This window comes from Oncorhynchus kisutch, linkage group LG8, assembly GCF_002021735.2.
Source record: "Oncorhynchus kisutch isolate 150728-3 linkage group LG8, Okis_V2, whole genome shotgun sequence".
NCBI lineage: Eukaryota > Metazoa > Chordata > Actinopteri > Salmoniformes > Salmonidae > Oncorhynchus > Oncorhynchus kisutch.
In genome coordinates, this window is record NC_034181.2 from 25,818,326 (window position 1) to 25,844,985 (window position 26,660).

The following is a 26,660-nucleotide window of genomic DNA, read 5'->3' on the forward strand; positions in this document are numbered from 1 at the left end:
TGGCTAGTGATACATTTTTCCATCATTTTTTCCATTATTAAAGTGGCTGGAGTTGAGTCAGTATGTTGGCAGCAGCCACTCAATGTTAGTGGTGGCTGTTTAACAGTCTGATGGCCTTGAGTTTTTCAGTCTCTCGGTCCCTGCTTTGATGCACCTGTACTGACCTCTCCTTCTGAATGATAGCAGGGTGAACAGGCAGTGGCTCGGGTGGTTGTTGTCCTTGATGATCTTTATGACCTTCCTGTGACATGTGGTCGTGTAGGTGTCCTGGAGGGCAGGTAGTTTGCCCCCGGTGATGCGTTGTGCAGACCTCACTACCCTCTGGAGAGCCTTACGGTTGTGGGCGGAGCATTTGCCGTACCAGGTGGTGATACAGCCCAACAGGATGCTCTCGATTGTGCATCTGTAAAAGTTTGTGTGTGTGTGTGACTCCTTCTTGTCAATTAAACCCCCTTACCTGGACATTCTGACCCCTCATTGTTCTGGACGGACATTCTGTAGTGGTTACTACCGGCTTAATACCAGCACCTAAGTTTTCCCCTATTTTTAATGGTCCTTCTACAAACCTAGCCATATTTTTCATACATAATGGCTTTCCATCACTGTATAAGATGAGGGAGGTGTGTGTTTATTTAGTCCGTTTCTTAGAAGGAAAGTAAAAACAGAGTACAAAGACATCTTTTAGTCCATCAGACAGACGCACGCATAAATACACACACACACACACACACACACACACACACACACACACACACACACACACACACACACACACACACACACACACACACACACACACACACACACACACACACACACACACACACACACACACACACTCAGACAAACAAACAAACACTCTCTGTCTGGGACTAAAGCAGCCATTTCCCTGGCCTAATGAGACAGATAATGTCTGAGAGGTAAATACCAACAATGACAACACAGCCAGGAATAAATAACAACAGCAAATGCTGGCTTCACTAAAACAAAGGCATGAATGTGTCTCAGTAGTCTCAGTCTGGACTCCCTGCTGTGTCCGTCAAATAGAGGATATAATTCACCCATCCCCCTCGGTGTTTACTACTATAACATTACAGTTTTTAACAATCACTTTGGCACTAATTTCAGACCCTTGTAGTCCTTTTTCAAAATCTAGACACAAAACTCAAAACGGTCATCACTTGTAACACAGGCTGTCCAATGTTCAAAACATTGCATTGTGCATTCATATCTTTAAAGAAACCTTGCACTTGCAGAATCATTGGTTCAAATAACTAATTTATCATGAAATACCATAGGAACATTCATTTAGATCACCCACACACAAGATACCGATAGTTTCACTGTGTAGTTGTTCATACAATCATTAAATATTGTAGTACAAAATATGTGATACATGTTTCATTATGCTACTTCACGTAAATGCATCACTGTAAAAGGACTAGTAGAGAGAATACTACAGACACAGTGGAATCATTGAACAAAATATTAAATGTATTGATGAAATACAATAAAATCACAACATAGGTTTCTTTGAATCAAAGCAAAAATAATTTGCTACAAAAAAAAAATACAAATAAAGAAAAAACTGTTAAAGGTCAACTACAGTGTTCCTCACCTGGCTTACTGTAAAACATCACTGCAGTGTTCCTCACCTGGCTTACTGTAAAACATCACTGCAGTGTTCCTCACCTGGCTTACTGTAAAACATCACTACAGTGTTCCTCACCTGGCTTACTGTAAAACATCACTGCAGTGTTCCTCACCTGGCTTACTGTAAAACATCACTGCAGTGTTCCTCACCTGGCTTACTGTAAAACATCACTGCAGTGTTCCTCACCTGGCTTACTGTAAAACATCACTGCAGTGTTCCTCACCTGGCTTACTGTAAAACATCACTACAGTGTTCCTCACCTGGCTTACTGTAAAACATCACTGCAGTGTTCCTCACCTGGCTTACTGTAAAACATCACTGCAGTGTTCCTCACCTGGCTTACTGTAAAACATCACTGCAGTGTTCCACCCCGGGCTTACTGTAAAACATCACTGCCGTGTTCCTCACCTGGCTTACTGTAAAACATCACTGCCGTGTTCCTCACCTGGCTTACTGTAAAACATCACTGCAGTGTTCCTCACCTGACTTACTGTAAAACATCACTGCAGTGTTCCTCACCTAGCTTACTGTAAAACATCACTGCCGTGTTCCTCACCTGGCTTACTGTAAAACATCACTGCCGTGTTTCTCACCTGGGTTACTGTAAAACATCACTGCAGTGTTCCTCACCTGGCTTACTGTAAAACATCACTGCAGTGTTCCTCACCTGGCTTACTGTAAAACATCACTGCAGTGTTCCTCACCTGGCTTACTGTAAAACATCACTACAGTGTTCCTCACCTGGCTTACTGTAAAACATCACTGCAGTGTTCCTCACCTGGCTTACTGTAAAACATCACTGCAGTGTTCCTCACCTGGCTTACTGTAAAACATCACTGCAGTGTTCCTCACCTGGCTTACTGTAAAACATCACTGCAGTGTTCCACCCCGGGTTACTGTAAAACATCACTGCCGTGTTCCTCACCTGGCTTACTGTAAAACATCACTGCCGTGTTCCTCACCTGGCTTACTGTAAAACATCACTGCAGTGTTCCTCACCTGACTTACTGTAAAACATCACTGCAGTGTTCCTCTCCTAGCTTACTGTAAAACATCACTGCCGTGTTCCTCACCTGGCTTACTGTAAAACATCACTGCCGTGTTTCTCACCTGGGTTACTGTAAAACATCACTGCAGTGTTCCTCACCTGGCTTACTGTAAAACATCACTGCCGTGTTCCTCACCTGGCTTACTGTAAAACATCACTGCAGTGTTCCTCACCTGGCTTACTGTAAAACATCACTGCCGTGTTCCTCACCTGGCTTACTGTAAAACATCACTGCAGTGTTCCTCACCTGGCTTACTGTAAAACATCACTGCAGTGTTCCTCACCTGGCTTACTGTAAAACATCACTGCAGTGTTCCTCACCTGGCTTACTGTAAAAAGCAAAACAAAAGATTAATTACTACTTCTATATTTCCATCAAGCCTGTTTTGTGGATTTGGCCACAGGTTCTCATCCACATCACAATGAATGTTTTCATTAGCCAAACATCTAGGGAAGAATCTTCGGGCATATTCGTGAGGACGCCTATCATATACCTTCCACCTCCATGTGGAGAAAAATTCCTCAATCAGGTTAAGGAAAGGAGAGTATGGGGGTAAGCACAGGGTGGTAAATTGTGGATGGGCCTGAAAACATGCTTGCACCATTTGAGCATGGTGAAACCTGACATTATCCCACACAATGACATAGGTCACGCCATCAGCTCTACAGACCTGATTTAGCTCATCAAAGACGGTTACATTCGAACAGCGAATCATGTGGCCTGCAACTCAATATATAGAGTATATAGAGTAGAGAGCTTTAGATGTTGTTCGACCAAACATTAGAATGGACAAGATGCGTAACCTAAGCAACTTTGACCATGGTATGATTGTTGATGCCACACATGGCGATTCCAGCATCTCAGAAACAGCTGCCTTCCTGGGATTTTTATGCACTACAGTCTCTAGAGTTTACAGAGAATAGTGCGATAAACAAAACACATTCAGTGAGCGGCAGAACTGTGGGAAAAAACCACCTTGTTAATGAGAGAGGTCAGAAGAGAATGTTCAGACTCATTCAAGCTAACAGGAAGGCCACAAACGTTCAAATAACAGCTGTTTAAAACAGTGGTGTGCAGAAGGGCATCTCTTAATGTACAACACCATGAATAATTCAGGCTGTTGTGGAGGCAAAAGTACTAGATAAGTGTACCTAATAAAGTGGCCGGTGAGTGTACAGTAATGTCAAATCTGAAAACATTGTCTGGAAAAGTGGTACATGGTACCATAGAAACAGTGTCTGATAAAGAATGATGATGAAATATTACATCCATAGGTAATGTAGTCCAATTGGTTCATGTTCCACGGTAATTGGTGTCAATGGATCTCGTTATCCTGAAACTTTCATGATCTAAACATGGAATATCGTTTGTCAGTTTCCATAAAACTATGCATAATGTGTAACGCAGCAGTTAATTATCATTTTGAGCAGTTGTATCAATTGATAGTTAGATCATTGTAATGAAATGAATAGACAGTCATCTCAGATGTAATGTGTGAATTGCATTTTGAAATGGTAATACTTTGATGTTAAGTTGTGTCATTTTGAACAGGTGATTTTAGTTCAATGAACAAATGATCTTAGCTTTATGTGTATTGTATCCAAGCAATTGGAAAAAGTGTTAGAGTTTTGAAAAATTTTCATTTTGATCATTGGTTGTGAGTTTTGTGTCTAGAGTTTTGAAAAATGACATCAAGGTTCCGAAATGAGTGCCAAAGTGATTGTAAAAAAACGGTATTATCATCATGTTTATATTTTCTCTGTATGAACCTGTCATGCACTGCGGCCATTAGTGTGGTTGTCATGTCAGACTGTTAGTGTGTGTGTTTATGTTTGATATTGAGACGTGTGTGTTTGTGTGGGCGTGTGTGTGTGTGTGTGTGTGTGTGTGTGTGTGTGACTCTGACTGAAACACAAGCACATGGTACCACAATAATAACTCCCTCTGACAGCCTGTCATCAGAGTGAGGGGGACAACTGTGACACTACACCTGTCGCACACTCAAACATTACAATAACCATACTGTGGCATCCTGTTCAGGATTGATTATTGTAACTACATGGTTTACCCACTTCAGATATAACACGATCCAAGCAACGGTTAGCAGTGGTGGGCCTACTGTAGCCTAGTATGTATACACAAACTTACAATTACACAAATTGTAATCATAACTACAGATATTCATCTGAACTCCAGATATAACTGTCAATAATAATTAGACTGAGTAATATCTGAATTATAAGTTCAGAGGACCTTCACACCCCAAACGACCCGATAGCTTCCTGATATTCTACAGTTGTGAATGTGGCCAGGTAGGTGATTTCTGTGTGTGTGGGAGTTTAGTTCTAGTTTTGATGTGTGAACACAAGTTAATAAATCACCTTTAGTGTCACGCCCTGGTCGAAGTATATTGTGTTTGTCTTTATTTATTTGGTCAGGCCGGGGTGTGACATGGGTTTATTGTGGTGTGTTTTGTCTTGGGGTTTTGTTAGGTATTGGGTGTGTGGCTTAGTGGGGTATCTAGCAAAGTCTATGGCTGTCTGGAGTGGTTCTCAATCAGAGGCAGGTGTTTATCGTTGTCTCTGATTGGGAACCATATTTAGGCAGCCATATTGTTTGAGTGTTTTGTGGGTGATTGTTCCTGTCTCTGCACCAGATAGGACTGTTTTCGGTTTTCACATTTTTTCATTATTTTGTAGTTTCTTCATGTATAGTTTTTCCCTTCAATAAAATAACATGAATCATCATCACGCCGCATTTTGGTCCGCCTCTCCTTCACCACAAGAGAACCGTTACAGAATCACCCACCCTAACAGGACCAAGCGGCGTGGTAACAGGCAGGAGCAACAAAGAGAGGAATGGACATGGGAGGACGAATTGTTTGGAGAAGGACCCTGGGATCAGCCTGGAGGATATCGCCGCCCCAAAGAAGAACTGGAGGTGGCGAGAGCTGAGAGGCGCTGGTATGAGGAGAAGCAACAGCGGCAACAGGAGCAACAATATCTGGACTACACAACTTGGGAGGAGATAGACAGGTGGGCGGTCGACCCAGGGAGAGTGCCGGAGCCCGCCTGGGATTCGATGGAGCAGTGTGCAGAAGGTTATGAGAGAATGAGGTTGGCGAAGCAAGCACGGCGGCGCGAAAGGAAGCCGAGAGTCAGACCCAAAAATGTATTGGGGGGGGGGGGGGCTCAGGGACAGTGTGGCAGAGTCAGACCTGAGCCAACTCCCCCTGTTTATCGTGAGGAGCCAAGGAGGAGACCAGAACAAGAGCCGGTGTTGGAGGTGAGCGAAGCAGAGACTGTGAAGGAGTTAATGGGGAAATTGGAGGAGAGAGAAATGAGGGAATTGCTGTGTTGGTGCTTTAAGCATGGAATTTGCCCAACGGAGCGTGTCGGGGATTTGATGGCACCTGGGTCAGCGCTCCATACTCGTCCTGAGGTGTGTGTTAGTCGGCTGGTGAAGTTGGTGCCAGCCTCACGCACCAGGCCTCCTGTGCACATCCCTAGCCTTGCACGTCCTGTGCCAGCACTGCTCTCAAGATCTCCAGTACGCCTTCACGGTCTAGCCCATCCTATGCCACCTCCACACACCAGCCCTCCGGTGGCAGCTCCCCGCACTAGGCTTCCTGTGCGTGTCCTTGGCCCAGTACCACCAGTGCCAGCACCACGCATCAGGTCTACAGTGTGCCTCGCCTCTCCAGCGCTGCCCGAGCCTTCCTCCTCTCCTGCGCTGCCGGAGTCTCCCGCCTGTTTAGCGCAGACCGAGCCTTTCTCCTCTCCTGCGCTGCCGGAGTCTCCCGCCTGTTCAGCGCAGCCAGAGCCTTCCTCTACAGCGCTGCTGGAGTCTCCCGCCTGTTCAGCGCTGCCAGAGCCTTCCTCCTCTACAGCGCTGCTGGAGTCTCCTGCCTGTTCCGCGCAGCCAGAGCTGCCAGCCTGCATGGAGCAGCCAGAGCTGCCAGCCTGCATGGAGCAGCCAGAGCTGCCAGCCTGCATGGAGCAGCCAGAGCTGCCAGCCTGCATGGAGCAGCCAGAGCTGCCAGCCTGCATGGAGCAGCCAGAGCTGCCAGCCTGCATGGAGCAGCCAGAGCTGTCAGTCTGCATGGAGCAGCCAGAGCTGCCAGTCTGCAAGGAGCTGCCAGTCTGCAAAGAGCTGCCAGTCTGCAAGGAGCCGCCAGAGCTGCCAGTCTGCAAGAAGCCGCCAGAGCCGCCAGTCAGCGTGGAGCAGCCAGATCCGTCAGTCTGCCAGGATCCGCCAGTCAGCCAGACTCTTCCAGATCCGCCAGACTCTTCCAGATCCGCCAGTCAGCCAGACTCTTCCAGGTCAGCCAGACTCTTCCAGATCCGCCAGACTCTTCCAGATCCACCAGTCAGCCAGGATCCGCCAGTCAGCCAGACTCTTCCAGATCCGCCAGTCAGCCAGACTCTTCCAGATCCACCAGTTAGCCAGGATCTGCCAGAACCGCCAGCCAGCCAGGATCTGCCAGATCCAACTACCTGCCTGAGCTTCCCCTCAGTCCCGAGCTTCCCCTCAGTCCCGAGCTTCCCCTCAGTCCCGAGCTTCCCCTCAGTCCCGAGCTGCCCCTCAGTCCCGAGCTGCCCCTCAGTCCCGAGCTGCCCCTCAGTCCAGTGGGGTTCTGGGTGAGGACTACTAGGCCATGGTCGGTGGCAAGGGTGGACTATCCTAGGATGCGAGGAAGAGGGACTAAGACATTGCTAGAGTGGGGTCCACGTCCCGCGCCGGAGCCGCCACCATGGACAGACGCCCACCCGGACCCTCCCTATTGTTTTGATGTGCGTCCGGGAGTCCGCACCTTCGGGGGGGGTTCTGTCACTCCCTGGTCGAAGTATATTGTGTTTGTCTTTATTTGGTCAGGCCGGGGTGTGACATGGGTTTATTGTGGTGTGTTTTGTCTTGGGGTTTTGTTAGGTATTGGGTGTGTGGCTTAGTGGGGGTATCTAGCAAAGTCTATGGCTGTCTGGAGTGGTTTTCAATCAGAGGCAGGTGTTTATCGTTGTCTCTGATTGGGAACCATATCATTAGGCAGCCATAGTCTTTGAGTGTTTTGTGGGTGATTGTTCCTGTCTCTGTGTTTGCACCAGATAGGACTGTTTCGGTTTTCACATTTTTCATTATTTTGTAGTTTCTTCATGTATAGTTTTTTCCTTCAATAAAATAACATGAATCATCATCACGCCGCATTTTGGTCCGCCTCTCCTTCACCACAAGAGAACCTTTACATTTAGAGAATGGGGTGGTGGAAGAAAGAGGAAATTAATTTAATCACCTCAACGTTCCCCTGACTAGTAGCAGCTAGAAATTGAGAGAGAAATGAGTGTCGACTCATTTCTCTACTACAGGTTTGTTCTCTGTTTGACCCTTCACTGACCTGGCCCAACCCTGATTTGTGAGTAAATAAACCTCTCTTACAGTTAAACATCATAAACAACATCCAGCTTATTTCACAGATGAAGAACATTTATTTTTACCTTTAACTAGGCAAATCAAATTTATTTATTTATATAGCCCTTCGTACATCAGCTGATATCTCAAAGTGCTGTACAGAAACCCAGCCTAAAACCTCAAACCGCAAGCAATGCAGGTGTAGAAGCACGGTGGCTAGGAAAAACTCCTAGAAAGGCCAAAACCTAGGAAGAAACCTAGAGAGGAACCAGGCTATGAGGGGTGGCCAGTCCTCTTCTGGCTGTGCCAGGTGGAGATTATAACAGAACATGGCCAAGATGTTCAAATGTTCATAAATGACCAGCATCGTCAAATAATAATCAAAGGCAGAACAGTTGAAACTGGAGCAGCAGCACGGCCAGGTGGACTGGGGACAGCAAGGAGTCATCATGCCAGGTAGTCCTGAGGCATGGTCCTAGGGCTCAGGTCCTCCGAGAGAGAGAAAGAAAGAGAGAATTAGAGAGGGCATACTTAAATTCACACAGGACACCGGATAAGACAGGAGAAGTACTCCAGATATAACAAACTGAAAATTAAGAACAAATGCTTATTTACAATGACAGCCTAAGAACAGTGGGTTAACTGCCTTGTTGAGGAGCAGAACAACAGATGTTTACCTTGTTAGCTCAGGGATTTGATCTAGCAACCTTTCAGTTTCTGGCCCAACGCTCTAACAACTAGGCTACCTGCTGCCCCAGAGCAACAGGTGGAATAAATCACCCCAGACACCTGAGTTGTATCTTCTAAAGATGTTGAGGTTTTTGACCAAAGGTGTTATGTTTCTGCTATTCTTTGAAGTAGAGAGTCTACTGCTATGAGTGGTGGTGTGAAGAACATGGTAAATCTGCAGGTGCTAAGTTCTTGGCCGAATGCTCTGACCACATTATACACACACACATACACACCCTTTTGCCACCTCTGTACAGTTAAGGTAGACTGTGGCGTCCCGGCACAAGTTGTTCTCTCAGAATGCAGCAGGATGTGGTCTCAGAACATCCTCTCAGAACAACACCTACTTCCTGTCACTTTGATAAATAAACGTGTTGCTTCGCACTCCCGCCCCAGAACACACACACACATGCATACATGTACTGACACAGCCCTTGAAACACTGCCAGTAAGAGATACAATTAGCTCTAACGGTTTCTAGTATGCCATTGTATCTTTGTATTTATTGAACACAAATCTGAAACAGTTGCATAAAGTGGCCAGCTCATTAAAGTCTTCTAATGTCGAGATGAATCCATGTCCTATAAACCACATGAAGCAATAGCTCAATCCCAAATGAATGAATGGGAAATATGAAATGGGCTTGGTGAAATCAGATGGTGCCTTGATCCTTACTTACTCTCTCCCCCCTTCCTCTCTTTCTCTCTCCCTCTCCCTCTCTCTCTCTCTCTCTCTCTCTGCAACCACAGAGGAACGTTTGCTGTTTCCACATAAAAGCTGAAGCGTTTGGTAAAGTGGTTTAGAATAAGATTCACTTTCATCTCCTACAGATCTGGCCTGAGGATACAGACATTTACTTCCATGTTATACTCTAGAGAATGGAGAGACAGGGGAGGGAGATGCACACACATACACACACACACACACACACACACACACACACACACACACACACACACACACACACACACACACACACACACACACGCAGTGCTTGTGCTTGGCTCTGTTAATCAATCATTTGTGGAGTCCATTGTGTGTGTGTGTGTGTGTGTGTGTGTGTGTGTGTGTCAGAGTGTCAGTTTGAGTAGTGAGTGAGGAAGCAGAATTTCAGTGCCTCTCACTAGTCAGTCTGACAATGACAAGTACTGTAGATACATCTTTACATTAAAAAAATTGTTTACCTTTATTTAACTAGGCAAGGCAATGAAGAACAAATTCTTATTTACAATGACAGCCTAGGAACAGTGGGTTAACTGCTTTGTTCAGGGACAGAACAACAGGTTTTGTCCTTGTCAGCTCGGTGATTCGATCTAGCAACCTTTCGGTTACTGGTCCAATGCTCTAACCACTAGGCTTCCTGCCACCCAAACAGAAATCTATAGTCCAACTGGTTCACAATAATCAATAAAACACACATTCAAGCTATGTAAAAGTATATCATGTTCAGGAAATACAATGGTAACACTTGAAACAAACATGACTATGCACCACTTAGATGTAAATATACGTAAATGAATGAAAAAGCCTCAATCCTCTCTGTCTCTACCTAGCCAATAGTAATTCAGTATGTACAGTTTTAGCTGGAAACGGCTCCCCGTAGATATGCCGGTATCTGGTATCCATGGTAACACATCCAAAAACTACTCTCTGTGTGTGTGTGTGTGTGTGTGTGTGTGTGTGTGTTCTGCTGTGTGTATGTAAGAATCATACAATGTGCATTGATTGGTTGTCTGGGGAGCAGCTGTTGACCTCTTATTCTCAGAGGCCTGTCTGTATCCTTACACACACACACCAGTGCTATAATACTGGCCCCACACCCATAACCAGAGAAATTAGCTGGTGCTGGACCATAAACAGTTCTGCTTTAGCATCGTTATGACAATGCTGCCAATAAAACATGTATAGAGGGAGTGAATGCACAAACACAAACAGTCAGTCTGTCAGACAAGGGTGAGATTTACATATTTAGTTTGAGATATAGTGACACTGAGCGAGGGAGGAAAAGGTCATTTGTCATTTGCATGTTAATGTTAGAGGATGTTTTCCATAGGTCAGAGCCAACTTGCAGGATGTGTTTTGTATTGAATAACTGTACACAGAGAGCATCCCACTTTACTGCATCTCACTATGTCAAGATGTTAGAACATAAGAGTGAGGAACTGTCCCTATAGCTTAAAACTGCCACAAAAGAGAAACAGCAATAATAATTAATGCAGCATAAATGTATGTTTATGGAAATATCAGCACTGGTTGGGATGCTATCATGGCAGTAAAAACACACACCAATATGCAAACGCATTGTCCAGTTATTCTGCAGTGGATGCGGCTAACCTCCTTTCTGTCTGCGTCATTATTCATGTTTTCTCAGTCAATATATTGTCCTCCTAGAAGCACAGGATGCACATACTGTTGTTTATGCATTAAACATAACACAGACACACAATGCAGTGTTTATGCATGATCAAATAAATCCAGTTTGATGTTGCCCCAATTCTGAAAGAGGAGGATGCCATCAGAATAATGATATGACTGGCTCATTAAAATAACTGTGTAGCCTATACAGTGTGTGACACCAATTGACATAACATGTATAAACATCTGACATGGTAGGACATCACATACATTAGATAGTGAAGGTTGGTTTGTGAATAAAGGAAACTCCCCTGGAACTGACCAGTGATCTCCTGTCCTGTTATGAAACTGGTTAAAACGAACTGGGAGGGATATGTCCTGTGTTTCTGTAGTAGCCTAGGCTAGTCTACCATCCGCTACCGGGTGGAGGCGACACTGCGCTCTTCTCCTCTATCAGAGCGCGAGCTGCATCTATAGTCCTGTCTCTCTGAGATCATTATCAGTCACGGCAACGGGTCGCAACACACACCGATCTAGAGCGAGCGAATAGAACACCCCCTAATTTCGACCCACCGCCAACCGGGGAGGGGAAACGATCGAAAACACCAGTCTTCCGCTCAACAACACGTCTACCATTTTTACGCATGTAACCACGATCTCTCCAGTGACGTTACCGTTGGATGTGGGTTTGGAGGCTACTCGGATACAATCTGCTAGTTTATTTTCACTGCAGTAAAACGTTTTGCTCCGATCCTCCCCCCGAGTCACGGATTTGAGAGGGAAGCAGCACTATGCTGCTGGCCGACTGACCAGCCACTGATACGGCGAGGGGATCTCTGCAGTGGACCTGTGAATGTGCGTAGTTTACCCGCATGCAATGTTTAGCCTATTAGCATCACGCGCTATATTTCACAGAAAACGGAAATCTTCTATTTTTGTGAACATGTTCATTTGATTATTAGATCGGCTATAATTTTTTTTTTTTGGGGGGGGGGCTGTTTTCAGCGCACTGTTGTGTTGACGCCATTTTCCTCGGGTTTTTCTATAAAAATATTATTGCACCATTTGACAGCTATCCAGGACGCTGTCAGTGCATACGGCAGGTTCTGTACATGTGACTATGGATTTTAAATGATCTTGATAACATATTTACACGACAGACTCGTGTGTTCGAAAACATTGGACATGGGTAAGTAGGCTAGCCTAGTTCACTATAATTTCTTACCACCTTGAATTCTTGCAGTCTAAATGTGAATTGAACATGATTATATGTAAGGCCTATTTATATTTATTTGCGGTTGACTGTAGTTTAAAAAAGTGGACACATCCAAATAAACTTTTAATGTGTAGCTTGTTTTGACTGTATAATGTTTCAAACATGTAACTAAACTACCTGCTACAATGTTTCTCTGTAGCCTAATAGGTGGATGTTCTCCCATACAGGATTATACACTTCCAGAAAAGCATTGGAGGAATCTCTGTCTAGCAATAGCTGTTACCACGATTAGGTAGAGTAGCCTACTAGTACTTACACTTGGATCATAGCCTACAAGCACATTTTTAGCAAATATGTTTCCTTCATTGCCGACTGGATTGTTTTAGCAGCGGCATATCACAATCTTGGTTGGTCAACAGCACCAAGGAGAGGGGCATGGATTGGTGACTGGTTGTAACTATGGTACTACTGTGTGTGTGTTTGTGTGTGTTTCTGTGTCTGTGTTGTGGAGCAGGTGGAAGGCATAGATATAACCCTCTGACCACTGGTCTAGGCCAGGTCTTGAACCAGTAACCATTTGCCAAGTGCATTGTGTCCTGTGCCATTAAAGGAGTCCAGACCTCTGAGATGTTCTAGGAGTTGTAGTGTAAGACTATTCATGGTCCCAGTGTGGGTGGTGGTGTGAAGGGTTATACACGCATCCTAAAGGCAACTGTAGATTGATGAAATCACTGTAAATATGTCATATTTCTGTCATACTCTGAGAGTATATAAAACAACCCATTACACCAAGAGGTCTAAACCTTCAGAGAAGGTCCCATGATGTTGTAGCCTATAAGGACACTTCCACCCTCCCCTAGGGTATGTGAGAGAAAGCCAAAGCAAGCAGATTACTGCATCACCAGTCTGTCACAAATGACCATGATCTAATCTCAGGATGGAGTAACAGTCCACTCTTTAATAGGCTAGATATAAGCGCAAAGCAGTAATTTCATAGCAAATTACTTTCCATTGTCTTTGCGATTCACTGAAACAAGCACCACTTTTTACCATTTGGTACCAGCTAGGTAGTTACTAACTGGAGTTTTTCAGAGTACCCAAAGGTATTGTACACTGTTACCATAGCCGCTGAAAGAGGACTGTCAAATAGAGCACTCCACTTTAGTGTCAGGGTCAGGGCAGGAATGCTTTGAGCTTACTTCAAGAAACCAGTTACAGACTAAACCCATCAACCTCTTGCCCCTGGACTATTTCACTGTGTGTTTTATATAATACAGTGTTAACCTGTATGCTCTGGTAGTAGGCTAATTTAAAGTGTGACCCATTAGGGGAATTAGACCAGGCAGATTTGAACCAGTGTAGGTGTAGACTGTAATTATATGCAGTTTCTTCTGAAAGTATTCCTACCCATTGATGTATTCCACATTTTTTGTGTGTTAGAGCCTGAGTTCAAAATTGATTAAGTAGATTTTTCTCACACACAATACCTCATAATGACAAAGTGAAAACATGTTTAAAAAAAAAAGTGCTTATTTATTAAAAATGTAATATAGAAATGTCTAATTTACATAAATATTCACAACCCTGAGTCAATACTTTGTAGGAACACCTTTGGCAGCGATTGCAGAGGTGAGTCTTTCTGGGTAAGTCTCAAAGAGCTTTAAACACCTGGATTGTGCAACATTTGCCTGTTATTATTTGGTTGTTGGTCTTTGCAAGACAATCATTTTCAGGTCTTGGATTTTCAATTAGATTTAAGTCAAAACTGTAACTGTAACCCAGTGTCTGGTGGAAAGCACACAAACTAGGTTTTCCTCTAGGATTTCGCTTGTGCTTAGCGCCATTTAGCTTCTTTTATATCCTACTTTTGTGCCTTGTTGCAAACAGGGTGCATGTTTTGGAATATTTTTATTCTGCTCAGGCTTCCTTTTTCACACACTGTTGCTGGTATTTTGGCCCATTCCTCCATGCAGATCTCCTCTAGAGCAGTGATGTTTTGGGGCTGTTGCTGGGCAACACAGACTTTCAAATCCCTCCAAAGATTTTCTATGGGGTTGAGATCTGGAGACTGGCTAGGCCACTCCAGGACCTTGAAATTCTTCTTACGAAGCCACTCCTTCGTTGCCCGGGCGGTGTGTTTGGGATCATTGTCATGCTGAAAGACCCAGCCACGTTTCATCTTCAATGCCCTTGCTGATGGGAGGTTTTCACTCAAAATCTCACGATACATGGCCCCATTCATTCTTTCCTTTACACGGATCAGTCGTCCTGGTCCCTTTGCAGAAAAACAGTCCCAAAGCATGATGTTTCCACCCCCATGCTTCACAGTAGGTATGGTGTTCTTTGGATGCAACTCAGCATTCTTTGTCCTCCAAACACGACGAGTTGAGTTTTTACCAAAAAGTTATATTTTGGTTTCATCTGACAATATGACATTCTCCCAATCTTCATCCAAATGCTCTCTAGCAAACTTCAGACGGGCCTGGACATGTACTGGCTTAAGCAGGAGGACATGTCTGGCACTGCAGGATTTGAGTCCCTGGTGGCATAGTGTGTTACTGATGGTAGGCTTTGTTACTTTGGTCCCTGCTCTCTGCAGGTCATTCACTAGGTCCCCCCGTGTGGTTCTGGGATTTTTGCTCACCGTTCTTGTGATAATTTTGACCCCATGGGGTGAGATCTTGCTTGGAGCCCCAGATCAAGGGAGATTATCAGTGGTCTTGTATGTCTTCCATTTCCTAATAATTGCTCCCACAGTTGATTTCTTCAAACCAAGCTGCTTACCTATTGCAGATTCAGTCTTCCCAGCCTGGTGCAGGTCTACAATTTTGTTTCTGGTGTCCTTTGCCAGCTCTTTGGTCTTGGCCATAGTGGAGTTTGGAGTGTGACTGTTTGAGGTTGTGGACAGGTGTCTTTTATACTGATACAAGTTCAAACAGGTGCCATTAATACAGGTAACGAGTGGAGGACAGAGGAGCCTCTTAAAGAAGAAGTTACAGGTCTGTAAGAGCCAGAAATCTTGCTTGTTTGTAGGTGACCAAATACTTATTTTCCACCATAATTTGCAAATAAATTAATAAAAAATCATAGTTGAAGGGTACCTATGATGAAAATTACAGGCCTCTCTCATCTTTTTAAGTGGGAGAACTTGCACAATTGGTGGCTGACTAAATACTTTTTTGCCCCACTGTATTTCTGATCAATTTGATGTTATTTTAATGGACAAAAACGTGCTTTTCTTTCAAAAACAAGGACATTTCTAAGTGACTCCAAACTTTTGAACGGTAGTGTACGTAAATGCCAACAAAACAACTTTTTGGTCTGTGTGTGAGTGTGTGTGTGTTTCAAACTTTTTTAGCTGTACTAGAATGCTAAATGCGGCTAACATTTTTATATAGGTTATGGGTATCGGTATAGTTTTTTTTTGGCAAGGAAAATATCGGTATCGGGCAAAACATTTATCGGTGTATCCCTAGGTTAAATACTCATTGACTCGAGACATTTCAGCTTTTCAGTTTATATTAATTGGTAACATTTTAGAAAGACATGATTCCTCTTTGACATTGTGGGGTATTGTGTGTAGGCCAGTGACAAAATCTAAGTTTGATCAATTAAAAATTCAGGCTGTAACACAACAAAATGTGGAAAATCGAGGGGTGTGAATACTTTTTGAAGGCGCTGTATCTGATATGTGTGGTGTGGGGCTTCTTGTTGTCATGGCAACTGGAAACCTACTGGATGGTGGACTACAGTAGCGTACTAACAGAGGCTCTCACCATTTGGAATCAGTTTGGATTCTTGGAGCAAATTCAAAGCCCATGATGTAGGCAGGCTAACTGTTAGGGCCAGTGTTGGAATCATAGGGGAACCTAGACCTGTGACAGGGCACCCTTTAAGAGTTCATGGGTACTCTCTCTCAAATGTGAAAATTGTTAAGGTTGGTCCAGCTGTGATAGTAATTCTGGTTTGAGACCTGAGCCAAAAGCAGACCCATCGACTGTACCTGCCAGTGCATAGGTATTAAGGACACTTATTGTAAAGTGAGACCTAATCGGCTACACTGGCTTTCTCTGCTTGTTTCTTCTCCATCTGAAGTGATGTGAAACAGAGGAGAGGAGTGTGGCCAGATGTCCCCTGTGTTCCCTCTCCTCTGGGTAACAGTGGACCCCAGCCAAGACTGGAGAGAGAGAGAGGGAGGGAGGCAGCAAGATGGGGGAGGGGGGGTTGAGAGAGGATAGAGAGGGAGGGAGGCAGCAAGATGGGGGAGGGGGGGTAGAGGGAGGGAGGCAGCAAGATGGGGGAGGGGGGGGTAGAGAGAGGTTAGAGAGGGAGGGAGGGAGGCAGCAAGATGGGGGAGGGGGGGTAGAGAGAGGATAGAGAGGGAGGGAGGCAGCAAGATGGGGGAGGGGGGGTAGAGAGAGGATAGAGAGGGAGGGAGGGAGGCAGCAAGATGGGGGAGGGGGGGTAGAGAGAGGATAGAGAGGGAGGGAGGCAGCAAGATGGGGGAGGGGGGGTAGAGAGAGGATAGAGGGGGAGGGAGGGAGGCAGCAAGATGGGGGAGGGGGGGTAGAGAGAGGATAGGGAGGGAGGCAGCAAGATGGGGGAGGGGGGTAGAGAGAGGATAGAGAGGGAGGCAGTAAGATTGGGGAGGGGGGGGTAGAGAGAGGGGGAAGAGAAAGAGCTGGTCAGAGGGGCAAGGGAGAGAGGGGGAATAGAGGAAAGAGATCCAGGGACAAATCTAACTGTTGGCGGACTCTGAGCTGCGTATCAGTACAGGAACACCTTCTGGCAGAGAGGGAGGAGGCAGACAGAAGGGAGAGAGAAGGAGAGTGGGGTGAGGTAGAGATGAGGGAGGTGAGGTAGAGGGAAGGGAGAGAGGGGGTATGGTAGAGGGTTAGGTGTTTTCACTTACAGCCATTTTGTGTCTCCTGCTGCATTTGAAGTGGTTTAACATTCATCTACTGTCCTACCAGCCATGCTCATACAGCAGACTAATGCAGAGCCTCAATGGCAATGTGAATGTTGAGGACCTGTCTGTCCTTTGGTTCTGTGATCAGGGATAGCAGAGTAAGCCATGTCGCATGCATGCCCGCACGCTTGCAAAAACACACACATACACAGGGTTGGGGGGTCTCAGCAGGAACTCAGACTGGTAAAACATCAGGAACTGCTTTAGTCTTATTAGATTAATGCTGGGTGTGTGTGACTTTATCAGGGGCATTATGCAAACACAGCCACTAAGACCTGTGTTATCTTACTCTCACATGATGTCTAAGAATGTATTAACCAGCTCAGTCTCTCTTTGTGTGTGTTATGGGGGACAGATCACATCCTCTTAAAACATGGTTCAACTAGTTAACAGAATCAAGGTTTTTAGCCAGGATACAGTCTCATAGCAGCTGCCAACTGTTAGGGAGCCACTGGTTTATACAGATCAGTCTTTACAGATCAGTCTTTACAGATCAGTCTTTACAGATCAGTCTCTACGGGCAGTTCCATCCTTTTATCCTCATCCACCTATCTCTGTTAAAGAGACAGTCGGGAGGAGGGCGAGAGAGAGAGAGTAGCTGGCATCAGATGTATGAGTCCCTGCAACACTCCTACACCAAAAGACACCAAATCTTCTACAAGAGCCATCATACTCTGTGTGTGCGTGTGCACGTACGTGCTTGCGGGAGCTATTTCTGAGTCCGCCTAAGGCTGCTGGGTTTGCAGCCTTAAAAGGTTGTGTTTCGGCTGGGCCTCTCTCTCTTTCTCCCTCTATCTTATACCCATATGCACAAGGAAGAGGATCATAGCTTTCATCAAAGTGCTCTTCAAGTACGTGTTGGGAGTAGTAGTTGGTGAAAATGAAAGATTTTAATAGTCTAAATTCTGTCCTATTACTGCCAAAGCCGGTCCATTTTCTATACACACACACACACACACACACACACACACACACACACACACACACACACAGTGAAGGAAAGGCCTTATGCTGGTTAGAGGGAAACTGTGGGTAGAGCTGGCAGCGTTAGGAACATAATAAAGCTATTTATGCAGCCAGTCTGGCCTCTCACAATCACCCTGCTGTCTACACGGCATACAGAGAGGTGTGTGTCTGTGAGAGTCTGAGGCTCAGAGCGAGAGAGGCTCAGTAAGGGTCATCCTAACATAAACACAGCCTCATTTCCAGTAACAGAAGCATAGACATTAAAGCATAGACCAGTACATAGTGACAGCGCTGACGTCATCTACGTATTCCTATGGAAACCTCCCGATGGCGCATGAAGCTGGAACTATTTGAATTTGAAGCGCACCATATTGCTCAATGTGGTTGAATTGCATCAACAAAATGTTGTAAGGATCATGGTGAAAGTGGCTGTAACTAGCAAAGGATCACGGTTGATGTAGTCATTTTCATCCTGCCTGAGAGAGTCAACCCGGAGCTTCCTGGTAGCCTGCCGGCCCGTGATTGGTCTGCCAGCACGTGGTCCTGTGTGACAACAAATGTAGCAGTCAGAAAGGATCACTATCACTATTTAATTAAATATCTCGATTTGTAACAAACTTTTAAATAACTCACTGTGGGGATTGAACTTGATAACAATAAACTAATTTTAGAGCCCAACAGCTCTAAAACAGCTCTGTTCTGGCGATCGTAATTGACAGGGCAGACCAGGGCTTTTGGAATCGCTAGGTTGCTACTCAGTAGCCGCCCAGCAGACCTTGTGACTTCATGCTCCAGACTGGACACTGAGCCTGAACAGAAGTAAGTAATAGCAGGGTTGGTAAAACTATACTCTATTCCATAGGTCTTATTAGTTGTGTATTAATGAACTTCAAGTGTAAAAAAACAATACTATTTCCTAAGTCTATTCAAATCTACATGGAGCTGGAGCTGTGGAATCATCTAGCTGTTTGATATGGTTTTGCCTGTAAAGGTCTTCTTAAGGTCTTGTAAATGATACCATTTAGTGTAGACACAGCAGTGTAGAGACTGCTGTTGTGTCCTCCTCAGAGGATCTGGTTGGTCACTGGATTTGTTGCTATGTGGTTGGATTTGGCAGCTGTCCTTGTTTTCCTCTCATTGTTCCAAGGGAGAGTCCTGGTCCATGAACACAGACACATTTGGGGTGGCTTTAACACATGCTTTAGGGCCCAGTCACTGCACACACACACATACAGGGGGGGGTTTAAAAGATGCCATTGGGCCGAGTCAGAGAGGACCAAACCCGACAGAGAGGACCAAACAGGGACATACTGCCAGAGGTGTGTGTGTGTGTGTACAGTCATTCTCTGTTAGTCTGAAACTCTATAGTGTATTATGCTGGTTATCCAAACCCACTGTGAGCAGAGCATTTAAGACCTCCAAGGCCTGTTGGCTAACATGACAACAGGGGATCAGCTGTACAGGACGGGAGGCTGATCCAGGGGCTAACACACACACACATACAGGAGCCTGAAGCACACGCTAACCCAAACCCTAAGTACATAAACTCTCAGTATGAAATGTGCAGATGACAAGTGTAGCTGAGGTTTATTTCAATAAATTCAAATCGTGGATTACAGTTTCTCCTGACCCATAGATTACTTGTAAGGTCAAATAAAGACTTAATGTACACAGAACATATCCTTTGAAACAATACAATGTTTGTTAAACGTGGCTCAGGTCGGTGTGAGGGATGGGATTCACAGGAGCTGGAGTGTGAAGTGTACTGTTTGTTTTGGTCGCTGTTTTTGTGTGTATTTGTTCATGGAAGAAAAGTGAGTTTGGACGTGTGTGTGTGTGTGTGTGTTTAGGCTTTGTACATACACATCTCTCAGTTGGATTAGACATGTCTACTGAGAGATGGATGTAATACTGGTGGTAGTCTGACTGGCTCACTGAGTGACAGGGCTTTATGTGTGTTTGTGCTGAGTCTGAGACAAACACACCCTCTTCCCTAGAGAGCAGAAAAGGCATTATAGGTGGACAACTCTGATCCTCGAGTGCCGCAGTGTCTCTATGGATGCGTGAGTATGTGTGTGTGAAACAGGTCAGACGCAGTTTTTTTCGAGATCAGCTCGTAAACCACATCTGGAAAAATAATGTACCTTCCCCCTCTCCCTCTCAGTCTACGCAATTCCCCCCCTCTGCTGAAGGAGAAAAGAAAAAAGAGCCGTCAGCTTTTTCATCTCAATCTGCAGCTTTTGTTCTTGTGTCCTCAGGCTAGCTTCACCCTCCCTTTAGAGAGCTGGAGAGGAATGTCTTCATTTTACATTGAGAGAGAAAGAGGGTGGGGAGAAACAGAGAACGTGTGTGTGTGTGTGTGTGAAATGTTGTTTACACAGTGTAAAATGTAAATGAGTGTGTATGGCATGCCTGCACAGCTCTCTGCCTGCTCATGCACCAGTCTTAAACTCGGAGACATTAAAGCGTAATTCAGAGTCCACAAACGCAGAGCCGCGATAGTCCGGCGGCCCATTGTGACATAGCTATGCGGCTGAGACCACCGTCCACGGGGGATGCACAGCGGGGGGTACACAGCGGGGGATACACAGCGGGGGGGTGCACAGCGGGGGATGCACAGCGGGGGGATACACAGCGGGGGGATGCACAGCGGGGGATGCACAGCGGGGGATGCACAGCGGGGGGATGCACAGCGGGGGGATGCACAGCGGGGGGATGCACAGCGGGGGATGCACAGCAGGGGGATGCACAGCGGGGGATGCACAGCGGGGGATGCACAGCCGACCACTCACCTCCCCAAAATTCCAAACCAAAGCAGATCTGTGTGTGCGTCCTGTATTCATTTGAATGTGTTGACATTTGGAGAAGTTGCTTGAGCTGCACTGAGAATTCCAAAGGTATAAAAAAAGCAAACAGTTCAATTTTCTAGAACACTGCTGTGCGGACGTGTACACGTTTTGGACTCAAATCCTTACTGCCACTACAAATGGTATGTTTCAAAGTTTTGATAGTAATTTCTCTCTCTCTCCTCTCTCTGTAGTTTGGCCTTGTTGGATTACATGTGTTCCTGTGGGAGAACCAATCCAGAAGCAGTAGCTAACGTTCCTAAGGCAACCCACTCTGACGGAGAGCCACTCTCTGCAAACCTATTGGCTAGCTGCCGCCGCTCTCAGACTGGTTCTGGCGGGAGTGTGGATGGAGTCGAGGGATCTGGTTAGCTCAGCCCGACCTAAGGAGGCGGAATTAGGAGGTGGAAGGGCTGAGCCTGAAGAGAAAGAACCGGAAAGGGCGGGTCTGGGGCCTGCGTCGCGGTGTGATGAGGTCATTGGTGATGTGATGGGTGAGCGCTGGGGGTCCCATGGAGAAGGGGAGGGGCTAGAGGAGCAGGAGTTCTCCATTAAAGAAGCCAGCTTCCAGGAGGGGAGTCTGAAGCTGAAGATCCAAACCACCAAACGCACCAAGAAGCCCCCCAAGAGTCTGGAGAACTACATCTGTCCCCCGGAGATACGGATGACCATCAGGCCCCCCTCAGGGGAGGGCCGAGGGGGCCGGCTAGGGGGCCGTGCAGCGCAGGACAAGGGACCCCCTAGGAAGAGGGTAAGGATGCCTTTTAGATACGTTACTGGTATGAATACACTGTTGCTAATGTAGCTTTAAATGATGCTGAAACATTTAGGAATGTTAGTCAGCAGTTTAGAGCTGATTGTTTGGTTGTGTTGCCCAAAGAGATGATCAGTAGGGATGTAACACTTCACGGATACGCATCAAATGTTTAAGTGTTTACATTTTTAAGATGCAAGTGCATCGGTCCAAGGGAATCCAGACCAATCCAAAATGAAGCGTGCATCAGTAAGGAAACAGACTCAAACGTTACTAATCTCAAATTCACAGATGTTTTTTAATCTTGTTTTTTTTCTGCCTTATTCTGAAAATACCTCATCTGTTGTGACTGAGTTGATGCATCCTCTCCTTCAGGATATCAAACGTTTATGCATATAACTGTGTATAACATTGATCTACAAATCAGATAACTGTGCACCGTGCGGGAGACACAGCTGCTTGCGCCAACGAGAGGTAGGGCTACCCTATCCCTGTTCTAATATACGTAGGCTACATCTGCGTGGCAACTTCAGCATTCAGATGTTTGTAAAATAGCTTTGGCAATATTAAAATCACTCCCACTCCATCCACTTACTGAGTTGTTAGGTAGTCAGAACACAAGTAGACCTCTTGACCTTTTCCACATTTTGTTACGTTACAGCCTTATTTTAAAATGGATGAAATAAAACATTTTCCTCAGCAATCTATACACAATACCCCATAATGACAAAGTAAAAACAGTTTTTTTGATTTTGCAAATTCATAAAAATATAAAACAATACCTTATTTATAGAAGTATTCAGACTCTTTGCTATGAAATTTGAAATTGAGCTCAAGTGCATCCTGTTTCCATTGATCATCCTTGAGATTTTTCTACAACTTGATTGGAGTGGCAAATTGAATTGATCGGACATGATTTGGAAAGGCTCACACCTGTCTATATAAGATCCCACAGTTGACAGTGCATGTCAAAGCAAAAACCAAGCCATGAGGTCGAAGGAATTGTCCGTAGGGCTCCGAGACAGGACTGTGTCGAGGGGAAGGGTACCAGAACATTTCTGCAGCATTGAAGGTCCCCAAGAACACCAAGACTCTTCATAGAGCTGGCCACCCAGCCAAACTGAGCAATCGGGGGAGAAGGGTCTTGGTCAGGAAGGTGACCAAGAACCCGATGGTCACTCTGACAGAGCTCTAGAGTTCCTCTGTGGAGATGGAATAATCTTCCAGAAAGACAACCATTTCTGTAGCACTCCACCAATCAGGCCTTTATGGTAGAGTAGCCAGACAGAAACACTCCTCAGTAAAAGGCACGTGACAGCCCACTTGGAGTTTACCAAAAGGCACATAAAGACTCAAACCATGAGAAGCAAGATGCTGTGGGGATGTTTTTCAGTGGCAGGGACTGGGAGACTAGTCAAGATTGAGAGAAAGATGAACAGAGCAAAGTACAGAGAGGTCCTTGATGAAAACCTCCAGAGCGCATAGGACCTCAGACTGGGGCCAACGTACACCTTTCCAACAGGACAACGACCCTAAGCACACAACTAATGAGTGGCTTCGGGAAAAATCTCTAAATGTCCTTGAATGGCCCAGCCAGAGCCCGGACTTGAACACAGTCGAACATCTCTGGAGAGACCTGAAAATAGCAGTGCAGCGACGCTCCCCATCTAACCTGACAGAGCTTGAGAGGATCTGCAGAGTTGAATGGGAGAAACTTCCCAAATACAGGAGTGCCAAGCTTGTAGCGTCATACCCAAGATGACTCAAGGCAGTAATCGCTGCCAAAGGTGCTTCAACAAAGTACTGAATAAAGGATCTGAATACTTATGTAAATGTAATATTTCTGTTTTTTTTATTTTGTATAAATTTGCCAACATTTCTAAAAACCTGTTTTTGCTTTGTCATTATGGGGTATTGTGTGTAGATTGATGAGGGAGATTTTTTTTTTTTTATACATTTTATAATAAGGCTGTAATGTCACGGCTGGCTAGGTGTGTAGCGAGGAATCAGGCGCAGAGAGCAGAGAGGTCCAGGGGAAAAGTGCACTTTAATACAGCACCAAAATGAAATGCCGACACGCAGGGCGCAAACACTGACCAACCCAAAACAACGGGTAACAAGGTCCAGAGCACTAACAACACCAAACGATACAACGTGCACATCAAAATAATCCCGCAAAACGAAGGGGCGGGTTCCATACGCTGAATAGGGAAGAAAATCAAGCACACACAAACTAGGAACAGGTGTAACAAATGAGACAAAACTAACCGAAAAGAAAAAGGGATCGGTGGCGGCTAGTAGGCCGGTGACGACGACCGCCGAGCACCACCCGAACAGGCGGGGGAGCCAACATCGGCGGGAGTCGTGGCATGTAACAAAATGTGGAAAAAGTCAAAGGGTCTGAATAGTTTCCGAGGTCACTGTATATATAAAAAAAGTACTAGAAGCCGTAAATCAATGGGAACAGTTACTGTAAAGACTACAATACAATACCAACAGAATACACATTAGAAAAAAGTACTAGAAGCCGTAAATCCATGGGAACAGTTACTGTAAAGACTACAATACAATACCAACAGAATACACATTAGAAAAAAGTACTAGAAGCCATCCGTAAATCAATGGGAACAGTTACTGTAAAGACTACAATACAATACCAACAGAATACACATTAGAAAAAAGTCTCTTATCTTCCAAATATACTGTTGTTGAACGTTGACTCTTCACTTCACTGACTCTCACAGTTCCCCAGAAACCTGTATGGTTGTCTGGACTGACCGCTGCAAAAAGAATGTTGGTGACCAGATGGAAACCTCCACATAAACTTTCACTAGAGCTCTCCAACGCTCGTGTGAACAGTGCCAAGGAAACAACATTAGATACATTTAATAGAGTAGTCAAAAAGTTCAAAAGCTTATTATGAGATATTATAATGCGATTATTTGAATTCATGAATTGTATTTTGAATATCTGTATTGAATATTGATGAATGCAGGCTGATTCTATCCGTGTGCCTTGTTCCCACAAACAATTATACAAACACAAGATGAGTTATCCATGATGTTTTGTTTTGTGCATAGATATATCCACAACATGAGCCAAAGGAGGGAGGGGGGAATAGGAATGGGTCACACCTACTAAGAAGGGTGACTGTCACGCAGAAGAAAAATCTGCAATATGAACTTCACTTACATTTCTTAGAGTTTTCCCCATTAGTTACGTTTCCCTTTACTGTGGGAAATGTGATCGAATCACTGCAATATTAGCCACTTTCAATATCACATACCGAAACAAAACGAGCTATGCAAGACTTAGTATGCAAAACTAAGTATGCAATAGATTTTGTTGTAGGCAGAACTCTTTGAGGTAGGATTCTATTACATTGACAGGCACGACTGAGGCCCATACGCTACACCGACCGGTGCGTCATAACCAATCAGAGCTGCAGTAGGCCTATATGCAAATAGATCATTGCCATATATGAGGTCTGTGCCATTCACTTTGAACTGGACTGTTTTTACAGCATGAGCGGTCGTGAGCGAGAGCAACATGTAGTGACGTGTACATTTGTTCATATCCTTTACTAGTTAGAGTTATTAGCCCCGTTATAGATAATTTGTTGTCAGCAATTGGGGAGTGATTGCTCACTACATTTCTAGACATCTTTGAAAAGTGAGTCAGACAAATAACTTTTTGTTGTCTTTTGAGACCGGCTGGAATAAGCTAAGTAGTCAATAGGCAGAAGGTAATGTAATTTGTCTGATTATCTGTAATAATGGTATGGTAATAATGATGCATTTTATTTTGTGAAGTAGTTTCTTGCATCAAACAACACAACCTTTTCAGTCACCTCCTTGTCTGAAGGACAGGTGGATAAACAGTCAAGCCCTGCATGTTTTTTCAAAAGTCTCATGGAATGTAGGCCTACATTGAACACCACACATTGGCTGGTACTGTAGGCTGAATGATAGAACAGCTATTTCCATGTTAAAATATTATGAGATGCATTTTCTCCATTGTTTTTGATGGTAGGCCACTGGTAGGTCTACATTTTGATCAAATAGCTGCAGTAGCCTACTTGACTACTGTTAAAACGAACTTAAAGCGGGTAAAACCTCAGTGTTCACAGTAAACGCGCGCCGGAAGGTACACAGAATTTTCACAACGTTCAAGTTTGTGCTCAGCAGACCTGAAATTTTACTCAGTTATGAAAAACATATCGTATCGAATAGAACCTAATCACATCGGTTCGTTCCACTAGTCGAATCGTTTCGAACTAAAAGTCTCATTCCTGCATCGTATCGGAGCCCATGTATCTAGATGCTTATCAAATTGTGCTTGTAAGGAGAGATCCCATCCCTATTGATCAGATTCTGATAGTTTAAAATATGTTGTTGAATAGTTGTACTGTAAATGTCCTTTAAACGTTAGCTGTGTTGGATTGACTGTTTGAGGGTTTTCTTGTGTGATGAATTTGGCTCTCGTCTGCTGTTGCCTATAGCATCTGAGAAGGTAAGTTTATGGATATGTTCCGATTGTATAGCTATCGTTATTTTATTTTTTATTTAACTAGGCAAGTCCGTTAAGGACAAATTCTTATTTACAATGACGGCCTCCTGTGGGGACAGGGGCTGGAATAAAAAATATAGGACAAAACACACATCATGACAAGATAGACAACACTACATAAAGAGAGACCTAAGGCATCAACACATGACA

The 26,660-nt window shown here is 44.8% G+C and overlaps 1 protein-coding gene across 1 annotated transcript in view; it reads left to right on the forward strand.

Moving 5' to 3' along the window:
• Positions 1-11,633: 11,633 nt before the first annotated feature.
• LOC109896004 (SET-binding protein-like) overlaps positions 11,634-26,660 on the forward strand; it is a gene marked incomplete at its 3' end in the record, with an annotated part of 61,017 nt that continues 45,990 nt past the window's right edge. The window contains exons 1-2 of the mRNA XM_020490170.2: positions 11,634-12,379; positions 21,382-21,938. Coding sequence (XP_020345759.2) covers positions 21,537-21,938 — 402 coding nt within the window. The remainder of the gene's footprint in view (positions 12,380-21,381; positions 21,939-26,660) is intronic.